Source organism: Mustela nigripes, chromosome 2, assembly GCF_022355385.1.
Source record: "Mustela nigripes isolate SB6536 chromosome 2, MUSNIG.SB6536, whole genome shotgun sequence".
NCBI lineage: Eukaryota > Metazoa > Chordata > Mammalia > Carnivora > Mustelidae > Mustela > Mustela nigripes.
This window is the reverse complement of record NC_081558.1, coordinates 8,207,892-8,222,278: the sequence shown is the minus strand read 5'-3', so window position 1 is coordinate 8,222,278 and position 14,387 is coordinate 8,207,892. Positions and strand designations below refer to the sequence as shown.

Here is a 14,387-nt window from a genome sequence, read left to right as displayed (position 1 = left end):
TTCCAATAGGAGACCCTGTTCTGAGCCCTAAGAATCTGTCCCCTCTACCCCTCACAGCCAGTAGGGGAAGCGACGGGGTGGCAACTATCTGCCCACGCCCCAGAGCTTCGTGAGCTGAGCCCAGTGACCCAAGCCTTCCCTTTCCCATCTGTGAAATGGGCGCTGGCTACTGTCCTCTCCTCAGGGGCCCACACGGAGGAGCAGACGATTTAATGCCCAAGAAGTCTTTGCTCCTATTTGTCATGAAGCTCTAAGCCCTGCGTGACCGTGTCACATGCAGGGGGTGCTGTGGGGGCACCGAGGAAGGATTTCAGTCACCAGCCCTTCAGCAGAAAACAGCTGAAGCCAGATACGGGTAAGAAGCTTCCATCACCTCTGGCCACTCCCATGCGTGCCCTTGGCCCAGGGACCCCCCCCCCCCCCCCAGTCCTGCCACCTCCCCGTCGACACCTCCAGGCCCCTTCTGTTCGCCTAGCCATTCACGCTCATTTGTCCCGTTTGCCACGCGGCTGAGCATGGAATCAGTCAATCAAGCAATTATCGAGCGCCCGGTGCGGCCCGCGGCGTCCTGTGCGGTCTGCTCAGTTTTCACCCCCAGAGGCATTTTGGAACCTTCCCAAGACAAAAGGCGGAAAGGAAGGAAGGAAGTGCCACCCTGTGGACACAGAAAAGATAACAGGCTCTCAGCGCGCGGCCTTCCTCTCTGGGCATGCGCAGAGCCCTCGACCCCCCCCCCCCCCCCCCCCCCCCCGCGCCTGGGAGGGGGATTAGCACTGAGCCCAGTTTCAGTTGGGGAAACTGAGGCTCTCTTGGGCCCGAGGTCACACATCCCAAACTAGGTGGCCTGGCGCAGGATGTGTTCCTTCCCACCCCATTGTCGGGCACTCTGGCTCGTCCCTCCCCCCACCCCCCTGTCCTGCTCTCCCTTCCTCTGCCCTGTAATGCAGGGGACCCCATTCCCCAGGTCCAGCTGGATTCAACCAACGGGGGCCGCTGGTGGGAGAGAGCACCGGGAGGAGGGGAGACGCGGAATCTCCCTTTTTTGTCTGCCATACAGTGTCTCCTGGGAGGCTCCCACCGGCTCCCTCCCGGGGTCCAGTGACGCCAGCCCCATCCTACGCTGTTGCTTACTTCTGGCTGCCTCATTGTTCCCCAATTTGGTCTCTAAATTACCATTTAGTATTAGATTGTGTTCCAATACACACAACATCAAATTCGCCATCTTAACCATGTTTAACCATCAAGTACAATCATGGTTGCGCGGCCATGGCCAGAACTTCCTTCTTCCCAAATTGAATCTCTGTCCCCACTGAATGCCAACTTGCCACGCCCCTCCCCCAGCCCCTGGCGCCCACCATCTCCTTCCGGGATCTATGAACCAGACTTCTTTAGGGACCTCGAGTGGAATCCTGGAGTGTGAGCTGGCACATCATGATGGTTTGGTCTTTTTTACATAGTTTTTTTGGTCTCTTTTTTGCAGTTCCCCATATTAAGTTCTTTCTATCTGTCCACTACTGTGTCCCTGAGCGCACCCTCCCAGGGACCCGCCTAGACCACTTGTCGTTTGATCTACCATGCTCAGGGAAAGGGGTCTTAAGGGCCAACAGGTCCAGACCCCGGTAAAGCCGGGGTGCACCAAAGAACAGGGAAGCATGTGGCTGGACGCCCACAGCTCTCGCCAAATATTGCCGCTATGGAACACGAGAATTTGCTGGAACTCATGATTAGTTGGATTTGTGTTGGAAAATCTCGTTTTATATCTTACTAATTAATTTCACAGGTGTTTATCCTGTTTCATCCTTTAAGAAAACCTCACAGCAACTGCTCCAGGACCCCAAACGGTCATCTGTTGATTGGACCAGGTGGGAATTGGAGCAGGTGTCGGCCCCAGGCCACTCTTCCTCCCAGTTCAGCTTCTGGATTCAGCTCAGATGTCACCTCCTTAGAGAATCCTTTCCTGAGCCCTCTCCCTGCCAGTCACTTCTTTGTCCCATTGCCCTGTTAAAAATTCTTCTAGAATATTCTTCTAACATTATAAGCACTGTATCTATTTCCCCTTCTACTATGTCAGCTCCTTGAGGGCAGACTCTTACTCACTTCTATGGTTTTATTCACTGCGGTATCCCACATGCCTAGACCAGGACCCAGCCCACAACACAGATATCCCATAGATGCCGATTCTGTGAAGGTGTATGCTGGAAACTTAGCAAAACCCCAAGTCAGGGAAGCACCCCATAGCCTGTAGGCCATCCCGAGCTCTGAGAAAATGTTCCCTTTTCCAGATCCATCTTCTGGGGGGAGTCCCACCCATGCACAGAAGGAAGAGCCCAGACACTGGAGGAAGAAAACGGTCCAGGTTTTGCCAGCGGTTCATTTAAGAAATTTAATTGATCACAGTAAGACATTCGGGCTATAAAAACATTCTATACAGTGGTTTAAAAAGCGATACCCACCCCCCAAAAGCAACCCACCATATATACAACACAGACACGATTCTCCTGAAGAGCTTTGCACTAATCTTTGTACAAAAAGAGGCGTCTCAGAGACGGCTTCCCCCCAAGGCAGAGCCCCTGGAGGGGTCAGCGATGCAGCAACCAGGGTTTGCAAAAATAAATAGATCTTTGTTTCATATATAGAAGTGATACACGTTTAACAAATATACAAAGTGCAAACATAACAAAAAAGCCCCCCCGGGATCTGTACGAGGGATTATTTACATGCTTCGGCAGGAGAAAAGGCTTCACAGTTTCCTAGAGGGTAGGGCACAGTGTCGGGCGGTCATGCGGGGAGCGACAGGCAGGCCCCGGACGAGGCCAGGCAGGCAGGAGGCCGCCTCTTCTCTCTTTGGTCAGAAAGGCGACACGGCTGAGAGCATGGCAAAGACATTTTAAGTCCTGTGAGCCGAACGAGCCCAGGGGGATGTCTTAAGGGGCTAAGAGGCCCTGCATGTATTGGACAGGCACCCATCAACGACAAGCATCTTGTTGGGGGAAATGAATGGCTCAGGGCGTCTGCACAGCAGCAGGAACACTAGCCGGACAGTGAAGGTGGCAGCTTTGAGGCGCTCCGCGGGGAGAGGGGAGAGGCCCCGAGATCACGCACGTTTGTCCACGCGGGCCCGGAGCCCATCCCAACTGGAACAGAAACCAGTGCAAAACAGTAACAATGTCAACATTACACAAGATACAGCCCTGAACTTAAAAAAAAAAAAGTGCTCGAGGGATCTGGAAGGGTCTGGCGCAGGCGCGGGAGCTGGGGTCCAGGCCACCACTCCTGGACCACAGGATGCTCTTAGAGACCGGAGGCCGCTGTCTGCACACATCAGCTAACTGGGCATCTCAGGCACTTAATCCATATTAAGGGCAACCGGTAACCTGGGGACGGTGTGGAGGTTTCGGTGAATGAACGGGACTCACTTGGCCCCACCCCCAGGAAGCTGGATTTGGCCAGGTCAAGACCAATACCAGAGTCTTGGTGTGGGCACAGACCTCGCTTGGAAAACCCGAGTTTGATCCGGACCTGAGGTACAGCAAAGCAACAGTGAGCGCTGGCTGTCCAGCAAGGCAGAGGTGAGCGCGGTTACTCCTGAGTTTAGGGCCTTGGGCTGGGGTGCGGACGGGCAGGGCTGGAGCAGCCACCCAGGACCTCGCAGGGAGGGTAAGGTCTGCTCTCTAGTTCCCAGCCAAGCCCCTTGGCCTTCTCTGTCCCTCTGGCGGTCCCTGGAGAGGGCAGAGACGCCAGCTCATGCAGCCTTCTCCTCTCCACTAGTCATAAAGAAAAAAAATTCCGACCTCAACCCGTTGCACGGGCGCCGCTGGAAGCCCGTCTGCCTCCCAGACGAATAAATATATAGAACAAAGCTCTGGCAGGACAGGCCCAGCGGCTGCAGGCGCTGCTTTGGGTTCGCTGCTTTCTTTGAGTGAAACGGGAGGCGTCAAGGTCTCAGGAAGGGTCTGGGGCAGGTCAAGGGTCTGGGGAGAAAGTGTTCTTCCTGCCCGTGACCAGCAGCAGGTTCCGGGGAAGGACAGGCCTGGAAGCAGCAGCTCACGCCGCCTCGTCCTCCAGGCTGACCATCTGTCTCTGTCACGAAAGAGAAACGCCGGAAGCGATCAGGCCAATGTTCAGTAAACATGGCCAGAGGCCACCTACGCCTCCCGGCCCCCCAGCCCCCCTCATCGCTGGCTGGGACCAGCACAGCGGCCTCTGTCCTGGTCCCCAGCTCCTGACCTTGGCTCCAGTCTTTTCCCCACAACAGCCACCTGAGGGCGCCCGTGAGCCCCAAGTCAGGCCAAGCCCAGAACTCTCCGGGGCTCTCATCTTGTGAGAGCAAAGCCAGAATCCTCCAGCGGCCTCATCCAGTCCAGTCCTGTCCTGTCCCTTCCCTTGGCTCCCCCCCCCACCGCCCCGACACTCCCCTCCCCCAGTTCTCAGCTCCAGCCACACCAGCCTCGGGGAAGCCTGCCCCAGCCCCCTCATCTAGGCTCTCCCAGCCCCCACTGGCTTGTTTCACCCCCTTTTCTTGATGCTGTCCACCCCCACACCCCAGAAGGGCTCTGGAGGGTCCCCCAGCCTCTGGGTGGGGGCGGGGCCCTCACCGAAGGGTAGGTGTAGCCGTCCGGGCTGCAGATGTGGACCTCGTCCTCCGTGGTCTTCTGGTACACGGGGTTGTCGAAGTTGATGCTGTTGATGCTCCGCAGCCGCCAGTTCTTCCAGAGGAGGAAGGTCCCGAAGCACAGGAGGGTGAGCAGGACTGCGGAGGGAGGGGGCCTGGTCAGGGGGCGCCCCGGAGTGCGCCCAGCCCCCTGCACCCCTACCCAGGGACACCACCAGCAGACTCTGGGCCTTCTGACGTATAGAGGGGGGTTTTTTGGTCCAAATTCGAAGCCACTAAGAAAAAAACCTCCCTGTGTGCATAATAAATCTCTAACTCGAGGCCCACTGCGACTGCCTCGGCCCGGAAATGCCCCACGGTGGTTCATGTTCCCAGGTTTCCTCTGAGTCACCGCATGGGGGGCTTCCCCTCTTCCAGAAATGGGACCGCAGCCGATCCCCGGGAGCCAAGACTCCTTTCTTCCGTCCGGATGCTCTTTGCCTCATTTCTAGTGGGCCCCGTGGTGGTGAGCCCAGACCAGGGGACAGCCAAGGGCTCAGCCAGCCCAGGTTTGTAAAAAATCCTGGCCTGGGTGGTTCAGTCAGTCAAACGTCTGCTTTGGGCTCAGGCCATAATCTTGGGGCTCCCCAAGTTGGGCTCCCTGCTCCGTGGGGAGTCTGCTTCTCCCCCTGCTCCTTCTCTCTCGCAAATAAATAAAATAAAATCTTATAAATGAAGAAGAAAGTTCTCGCCGAGGCCCAGACGGTGGGAGAGACTCCGGCTCCGTTGGGAGGACGGGGGTGGGCGCCGCCCTCACCAGCCGGCCCGGGGTGGGGGGGGGGTCCCACTGCCACGTCAGTCCCCTCCTAGCCAGATGACATGTAGGTCTCTGTGACTGGGCTGGCTGGGGAAGGGACACCTCGAGAGGGTTTGCTCAGAAAAGGAATTAACAGATGTGACTCAAAGAGGGGCGGCTGACGGGGGTGAGGTGGGCGGTGAGGGGGTGCAACTCCCTGGACTCCCCCTGCAGGAGAACGATTCAGCAGGAGGCGTCCCTCAGGCGGCGGGGGCCTTCCCTGCAGCAACCTCGGGGCCGGGCCCCGGCTGATGCGTCAGCTCTGAGCAGATGGGGGGCTTCGTCCTCAACCAGGGGCGGCCCCGGGACCCAGCAGCGGGCTGGCACACAGTAGGCACTCGACTGTATTTGCTGAGTGAATGACGCTGGACAAGGGGCCCCCCCTAGCCTGGAAGAAAAGGTGAGCTGGCCCAGGCGGTCGCAGCGTAGGGGCCCAGGCCGGGGGGCTTACGGATGGGGAGGATGATGTACAGCGCCCCCACGCTCCTGGGCCTCTTCTCGTCTCCTCTGCTGGCCGCGTCGCCCAGGGCTGCATGGGACAAAGGACAAAGCAAGGCTGAGCTCCACTGTGAGGGCCCAGGAAACACAGCAGGTGTTTTGACAACTGACACACACAGGGAAACACACAGGGAAACGCCGATGCTTCCTGGTGTCCTTAAAGGTTCAAGAGAGGGGTGCCTGGGTGGTGTAGTTGGTTAAGCGTCAGACACTTGATTTTGGCTCAGGTCCTGATCTCGGGGTCATGAGGTCAAGCCCCAGGTTAGGCTGTGCAGGGAATCTGGCTGGGATTCTCTCCCTCTCCCCTGCTTGTGCTCGCTCGCTCGCTCTCTCTCTCTCGCTCTCAAATAAATCTTAAAAAAAGTTCGAAGGAACTTGGAGCCTCTGCCGGGTTTGAGAGGTATCACGCTGGGCCTTACGCATTAGCAGGCCGTGTTATGGGACTCAGAGCAGATTTAAGAGTGTTCCTTAGCCCAGCATTCCGAGGCGCCGGGGAGGAGGCCCCTGGTCTTTGAGACAAAAGCCTGCAGGTGCATCCCCAGCCTCTGGTGAGGTCACGGGTGGGCCTGCTCGCCCTGCTGGTGCACTTGATGGAAAGGAGACAGGTCTGGGTGGGACAGAGCCTCCCGACTCTCTGATGTTCAGCGACTCCAGGACACAGACTGCACCCAGGTGCCACAGTCTTGTGGAAGCTGTCCCCAGGTCAGAAAACCGGGGGGAGCCCGTCATAGCAGCACACATGTGCCCCTGAGCTCTGGGAAAGTTTATGAGTTTATGAGTCGCACGCACCTGGGCCACATGCACACAGGTGAGCAGTGACTGACATCATTGGTTATACTCCAGCCCACCTGGGTTTGAATACTGCCCGCTGGGGTGTATGTGTGTGTGTAGGGAGATTATACCGACTTTCCCTACATTTGCACATATTTAAGGAAACTTAAAAATAATTTAAGGCGGCAGCAGCAAGGTCCTTGAGAAGTTTTTCCCTTACAAGGGCTCCTTGGCCCAAAGCGAGAAGCCCTGGGTGGGCCCATCTGGAAAATGGCTTTTTCAAGCAATGCCCACCCCCAAACCCAGCAAACCGGTTTCCACCACAGAAGTTCCTGCTTTGCCTTGTTTATGGTTGGACATAGGTCTCACCTACTCTGAGGGGGTAGGAAAAAATGCCTGAAAGCCGCTGATATGCCTTTTTTTTTTTTTTTTGGTGGAGGCTAGAAAAGTCTATGAACTCCATTCTGGCCACTCAAATTCCAGCGCAGGCGCCCTCTGGTGGGCAAAGAGATGAATGGCGGGTCTTCCTTGAGCACTGAGAGTCAGGCATTAGCCACAAGCACAAAACTTCAAAGCCTGCACCCTTGTCAAAAAAACTTAGTAACCGAGTAATATTTTAATGTGCTATTTTTTAAGAAATAAAAATGGATGCCAATACTGCAAAATAAAGCGTCAGATTTTTAGGACAACAGGCTCCGACTCTACACTTGCTGGACCCTGCCTCACTGGGACCCTGGCTCTGATCAAACTCTATTTACAAGACCAGGTGTCAGGCCCACGGTCCATAGTTTGGTGGTTTGATTTTTGAAAAAATAATGCAGTGAAATACGATTTAAGTGCTGGGTTTTTGGTGTCCTTTCTGATGCTGCCCTGAGCAGCATCTCACCCGCCTCACCCCAGCCCTGGCCTGCTGGGCAGACCTAAAAGCAGGTCATCGAATGGGCCTTGATAACATTTCAGGCTCCCAGGCCTCTGCTTGGGGAGGACTCTGGAATAAGCCGCCCCGCACTCCAGCCCTTCACATGTCTGGGGCCACGTGATCCCCACCACCACCAGGAGGTGGCCGGGCATGGTTATTAGTCCCATTTTATAGGTAAGGAAATGGAGGCTTCTGAGATGCACAGACCATGTCAGAAAGAGTGCCGGTGCCATAACTACACCCGCTCCATCCCTTCCCCAAGATTCTCTTGGCCTCTGAAGGGGCCTGTCTAGATGCTCGAGCTATAAAACCAGGGCCCAGGATAGCCCCTGCTTTTACCGTAGTGGGACATCGTCACCATCTCAGCCGTGGTGAACTCAGGGCTGGCCACGGACTGCGGGCTGGCTGTGTGCTTTGGCTCCACGGTTGTGGAGCGGACCGTCGGCCTGACCGTGACCGTGGAGGTGTCCTGGGTGGTCACTCCAGGCTCAGGCCCTGAAAGAAGAAACATTTCCTGAGTGTCCTGCTGCTTGTGACAATGTAAGTAGCATATGCCCCTGGCCACATTGTGTTATTTCTTTAACTGAAAACAGGGGCACCGGGGTGGCTCAATCAGTTAAGTGTCTGCCTTGGGCTCAGGTCATGATCCTGGGGTCCTGGGATCAAATCCCGCCTCAGGCTCCCTGCTCAGTGGGGAGTCTGCTCCTCCCTCTCCTCTTCCCCTCCCCCGGCTAACAAATAAAATCTTTTAAAAAATGACTGAAAACACCTGAAACACACAAACGTCTATGTTATTATCTGTTGTAGTTCGAAAGGGAGATTCCCAATGACAGATCCGTTGGCCCCAAACTGAGACTCTCGCTAAGGATGAGAAAAACTGAAAAAGGGGTCATCTCCTCACTCGAGGCCCGTGTCTAAAGTCAGTCACCTCCCAAGGGGGCTGGGAGAAAGTGAACCAGACATCGAAGGTGAACAGCGTCGGTCTAAATGCTGGCACAGAGCTCATGTGTCCCGCAGGACAAAGGCAAACTGGGATCACCCCCTACAACGACCTCCTGGCGCCTCAGTCTCCCATTTGACAGATGCCAAGAGAAGAACAGGAAGGGCAAGTCGCAGGACTAAGCCACAAGGGTGGCAGCCGAAACGCCCAGGCAGGCCGGGGCCCCCACCTGTGAGGCAGCTCCTCATGTCCTTGGCCAGCAGCATGCCGTCAGGGCAGGCACAGGTGAACTTGGGCGAGTGGGGGTTGATCTGCGGGGCCGGCAGACACAGGTATTGGCAGCCACCGTTGCGAAGGGCGGTCCTCTCACACCAGTTCACCCCTGATGGGGAAGACCCGGGGAGTTAGGGGAAGTACAAGAACAGAAGATTCCAGAACACCGGCAGGGAGGTGGAGGGAGGAGGCAGTCACCCCATCTTTACCTTTTGGCTGTGTGAGGTTGTGAAAAAGGACAATGTCCTCCGGGGACAACAGGTTTTCTGCCACCAAATTAATGTCTGAGCCTGTGAGGCGGTTGGCACTGAAAATGGCTTCGTTGATGATGTCCGTCCAAAATATTTTATCCTATATGGAAATTAAAGAGGACAACAAATCCCATTAATCAAGAGCTACAGGATACCTGAATTTCTGGGAGGAAGCAGTACTGGGTGGTACCAGCCTCATTTTTTCTCATTATTAAAAAATTTTTAATTGTGTAAAATATAGAGAACCTAAAATCAGCCAGTTTAATCCTTTTTAAATGTGTTCTGTAGCATTAGGTACATTCACGTTGGTATGCAACCATCACCACCATCCATGTCTAGAACCTTCCATCTCCCCAAACTGAGACTCTGTCCTTAGGAAACACTGACTTCCCACCCGAGCCCAGCCATGACCCCCACCATCTACTTCCTGTCTCTGTGGACGGGGCTCCTGTAGGGACCTCACAGAAGTGGGATCGGAGAGTTTCTGTGCTCTTGTGTCTGGCTTAGTTCCCTCCAGGTCCCTCCACGTTGCAGTGCGTGTTAGAAGTTGCTCCCCATTTCCTGAATCACATTCCACTGCACAGACACTCATGTTTTTAGCCCTCCCTCCCTGACGGACACCCAGCTTGCTTCCATCTCTTGGAGACTGCGACTCATGCTGTTTGAACACGGGTGCACGAATATACCACTGTTTCCTTCGAGCAGTTTTCCCACTGTGGTTGGCCCCCCTTTTCTCTCTCTAGGTCCCAGCAGTAACGGCCCCTCCAAGTGCAACAACCAGAAAGTTTCTAGAAAGTACCAAATGTCCCCTGGGCCCCAAGATGGCCTCCAAGCAAGAACTGTTGCTTTAAGACTCTTTGGGTGAGGAGGGTGCCCGGCTGGGTCAGTTGGGGGAACCTGAGACTCTAGATGTCAGAGTCTTAAGTCTGAGCCCCATGTTGGGGGTAAAGTTTACTTAAAAAAACAACAACAAAAACGAAGAGACAAAAACACCTCTTTTAAGGAGAAGAAAATGGAAATAACTTCCATCTTCTAAGTCGGTCCTGGCTTGAATGAGCCAAACAGTGTGGCTGAGCCTTTAGCACAAGCACTTAGGACTTGCGCGTGAGCTGTGCTCAGTACCCAGCACTTGGATGTGAATTCCCTCAGGTCCCAAAGCAGCAGCCCCTGGCTCCCAGCCCCTACCTCGAAGATGGCTAAGGAGAAGGGGTGTGCCAGCTTTTTCTTGTCCTCCAAAACGGTCTTCCGGTTCCCGCCATTGACGTCAATGCTGGAGATGGAGTGGAGCTTGGAGTCAACCCAGTAGAGGCGGCCACCAGAAAGATCTAGAACCCACAGGTGGACAAGGAAGAGATCACATGCCAATGCCAGAGGGGGCCTGGACCCATCAGAGATGTACCCCAAAAACCAGCCCCAAAACATACTTCCCTGTATGAGCCCAAACCTCACGCAGGCGTAGTTTAACAGCAGGTTGTAAAACACTCAGGAAGCTGCACATGCTTTCTCTGGGGCCTCCTGGCCACTCCCTCCCGTCCTCCAGACAGTGCCCGACCCCAGGGACCCATGTCCCAAGGACATACCCAGGGTGATGCCATTGGGCCACTGGATGTCTTCCGTCACAAGCGAGTACACGTCAACACCGTTCAGACCCCCCTTCTTGATCTCGGCGGGGGTTCCCCAATCCGTCCAGTACATGAAGCTGGTGGGAGAGCAAGAAAGCAGAGGGTCAGTGGGGGAGGGGCCTGCCTGGCCCGAACAGCAGCTCCCAGCCGAAGCAGCCAGGCCAGGAACTGGGAAGAACCACCCCCAACCACCCCACCAAAGAGACCTCGCATTGGTTTCTTCTGCTACTCTCGTGCTTGCAACCTAGTGAGACCTGGCAGGATTTTTAGAATCTTCGAGAACAAAGGGAGATTTTGATTCCACTGTCTGGTTGAGGGCTCTTCATGGGCACCCTCGACAGTGCTTTCTGGAGGCTTTTACACATTTTTTATTTTATAAGGATTTTTTTTTTCTTGTTTGTTTATTTTAAAAAGGTTTCTTTGTGGTAAAATATACATAGAAGTTACCATCTCAACCATTGTTAAGTGTCCAGGTTGGTGACTGAGGACACCTACCCTGTTACGCAACCACCCCCACCGTCCGCGCCCAGAACCTGGAATTCTGCCCCCACGAAACACCAAGTCCGCATTCGCCTCCCCTGACCCTGGCTCCCACCACTCCGCTCGGTCTCTGCCAACAGGACTCCTCTAGGACCTCACGCGAGTGCGATCACAGAGCATCTGTCCTTCTGTGCCGGGCCTCCTGATGCCACACAATGGCCTCAAGGCTCATCCGTGGTGTGGCGGGTGTCAGCATGTCCTTCCTTTTGAAGGCTGAGTACAGTTCTGCCTTGTGGATGGACCACATGTGGCTTATTCCGCAGCCACGGAGGGACACTCGGCTGCACCCTGACTGCGGGGCCCGCAAACCCCGGCTCCCATCCCTGTGTTCCCGGCTCTGGCATCTACACTTAGAAGTGGATCTCCGACAGCTTTTAAGGCCTCTGAAGAGAGACTCAGGATGGGGCGCCTCAGTGGCTCAGTGGGTTAAGCTTCTGTCTTCGGCTCGGGTCATGATCTCAAGGTCCTAGAATCGAGCCCCGCATCGGGCTCTCTGCGCAGTGGGGAGCCTGTTTCCTCCTCTCTCTCTCTCTGCCTGTCTCTCTCTGCCTACTTGTGATCTCTGTCTGTCAAATAAATAAATAAAATATTAAAAAAAAAAAAAAAGAGAGAGAGACTCAGGCTAACTCTCAAGCAGCCACACACAAATACACTGAGAGACGCCCTCCCCACGGTGATGGGCAAAGGTGGAAAACCTGCTATTGACCGTGGGCGAGACAGGTGCTCGAGTGTGCTAATGGAAGCTCGGCTTTGTAATGCAGGTGTTCAACGGCAATTTAGTGCTCTATCCATGCATGTACCCTCGGACCAGCTTCTAGAATATAATCCAACTTCTAGAATGAGGGATCTAGGATCACCAGTCCTGCAGATGAACTGCGAGGGCTCGTCTTCAAAGATATTTAATTTGCAGCATCTTTGTGGGAGGCAGGAGGGGAAAAAAACTAAATTTCCATGTGCCGGGTACAAAGTACACGGCTTATCTAGTCAACAGGGAATGAGCCCCATGGTCCACACGCCAGAGCCAAGTGCAGAACAGAGTTCAAGAGGGCAATCCGGGGCGCCTGGGTGGCTCAGTGGGTTGAGCCGCTGCCTTTGGCTCAGGTCATGATCCCAGGGTCCTGGGATCAAGCCCCGCATCGGGCTCTCTGCTCAGTGGGGAGCCTGCTTCCTCCCCTCTCTCTGCCTGCCTCTCTGCCTGCTTGTCATCTCTCTGTGTCAAATAAATAAATAAAAAATCTTAAAAAAAAAAAAAAAAAAAGAGGGCAATCCTATGCTACTACCAGGAGGGAGAAGAAACACAACAGTAGAACACACACACACACACACACACACACACACACACACACACACACACAACATGACTTGCATCTAAGGGGTTACTTCGGGGAGCCTCTCTCTTTCCTGGCAGCTGGCGGACTAAATTCATCCAACCGAGTGACCCTCTACCAAATGAGAACGTTTATGGTCACTGAGGCCCGCCTTCAAAGCAGGCCTGTCCCAGGTGAGTCATGCTCGTCTCGAAAGTTCCCTTTCAGAGCACCTGGGTGGCTCAGTTGGTTAAGCATCTGTCTTCAGTTCAGGTCATGCCCTCGGTGAAGGGATCACACAGCAGAGAGAGTGCTTCTCCCTCTGCCTCTGCCTTCCCCCTCCTCTCGTGCCCTCAATTTCTCTCTCAAATTAAAAAAAAAAAGTTCCCTTTCCTTCTGAGGATTGCCCCATGACAGGCTGCCCGTCCCGAGTGGTCACTGTCCCTCCAGAATTGTGAAATTCCACGGGCAGACAGACAGGTGTGACAGGTTTGGGACATGGGGCAGGGAGATGCCTTCTGTCAAGGGACACAGGTCCCTGTGGGCCCCAGAGCTGCTGAGTCAGCCTCGGGCCCTGCGAACACCCTCCCGGGGGCCCCCACGGGGTGGTGGCGACCTTTCCTCCCTGTGGCATCCTTCCCGAAACTACCTTTGGATCTGAGTGGTTTTTTTTTAACCTTTCTCCAAGCCTTTCCTGGTATAGGGTACTCTGCCACAAAATACTAAATCAGAATTTAAGTAAGTATTAATTTCCACGACCAATTTAAACCCATATTCTAATTTCTGGTTTTGTTTGTTTGTTTTCCAGTAGACCCCACACCCAGCACAGAGCTCAACCCAGGGCTTGAACTCGTGACCTTGAGCTCAGGACCCCAGCGGAGATCAAGAATCAGACCCAACTGACCGAGCCAGCCAGGCGCCTCTCTGATTTGGGGTTCTTATCCTGAGTGCTCTTTTCAGGGTCCACGTCCATCTCAGCAGCAATCAAGAGGAACCAAATTCTGGCTTCCACAGGGCGATGTGGGGGAAGGTCCACCCTTTTGGGTCCTGTTCGGTCCTGACAGCAAGGGCCTCGGTGGCTACGGACAGCCCCGTGCCCAGGGAGGCCAGTCTGGCTCAGGCACATGCCTTCCCCCAGGCGGAGTCCTAACTGGCCCTGGTCTCCGTTCCCTCTGCTCTCTGATCCCCCCCGTACCCCACAGCTGCAGCAGTACCCACCCGTGAGCGGGGTCCACCACGATGGCACGCGGCTTGGAGCCTTTCTCCTTGAAGAGTGTCTTTCTCTTCACACCCTTGGTGTCGGCGACGGAGACGGTGCCCAGGACGGAGTCTGTCCAGTATATGTTGCTGTGGACCCAGTCCACGGCCAGCCCGTCGGGGGCCTGGACGCCCTCGCTGATGATGGCGTCATAGGTGGAAAAGCCGGGGGCTCTGTCGATCTGGGTGCTGGCGGGGGCCGGGGGGAGCGTCAGTGCGAGGGCTCTATTTCACCCGGGGTCGGGGCTGGGGGCGGCTCTGAGGCTCACCTGTAGATCTTCCTCTGGGACAGGTCAGACCAGTAAATTCTGTTGCTGGCCACCTCTGTGTCCAGGGCCACGACGTTCTTCAGGTTCGGGATGAGGCTGGTGTATTCGCTGCGGTCCAGGGTCATCTTCCTCACCTCGTGGCGGTTGGTGAAGAAGAGGTAGGCGATGTCGCCTGGAGAGGAGGGGAGGATGCTCAGGGCTGCAGAAGGGACCCCGGACTTCTGCTTGTCAACCTCTGGGGTCCGGCTGAGCCAGAGGAGACTCTCAGGATGGGCTGGGAAATGCCTTGCGGG

General features: G+C 55.2%; 1 protein-coding gene across 1 annotated transcript in view; it reads right to left on the bottom strand.

The window, feature by feature from the left end:
• Positions 1–2,353: 2,353 nt before the first annotated feature.
• Positions 2,354–14,387, bottom strand: part of LDLR (low density lipoprotein receptor) — a 33,635-nt gene continuing 21,601 nt past the window's right edge. The window contains exons 9-18 of the mRNA XM_059389040.1: positions 14,095–14,266; positions 13,787–14,014; positions 10,680–10,798; positions 10,285–10,424; positions 9,058–9,199; positions 8,805–8,957; positions 7,975–8,130; positions 5,899–5,976; positions 4,596–4,750; positions 2,354–4,080 (exon numbers count right to left, since the gene is read on the bottom strand). Coding sequence (XP_059245023.1) covers positions 4,045–4,080; positions 4,596–4,750; positions 5,899–5,976; positions 7,975–8,130; positions 8,805–8,957; positions 9,058–9,199; positions 10,285–10,424; positions 10,680–10,798; positions 13,787–14,014; positions 14,095–14,266 — 1,379 coding nt within the window. The 3' untranslated portion in view covers positions 2,354–4,044. The remainder of the gene's footprint in view (positions 4,081–4,595; positions 4,751–5,898; positions 5,977–7,974; positions 8,131–8,804; positions 8,958–9,057; positions 9,200–10,284; positions 10,425–10,679; positions 10,799–13,786; positions 14,015–14,094; positions 14,267–14,387) is intronic.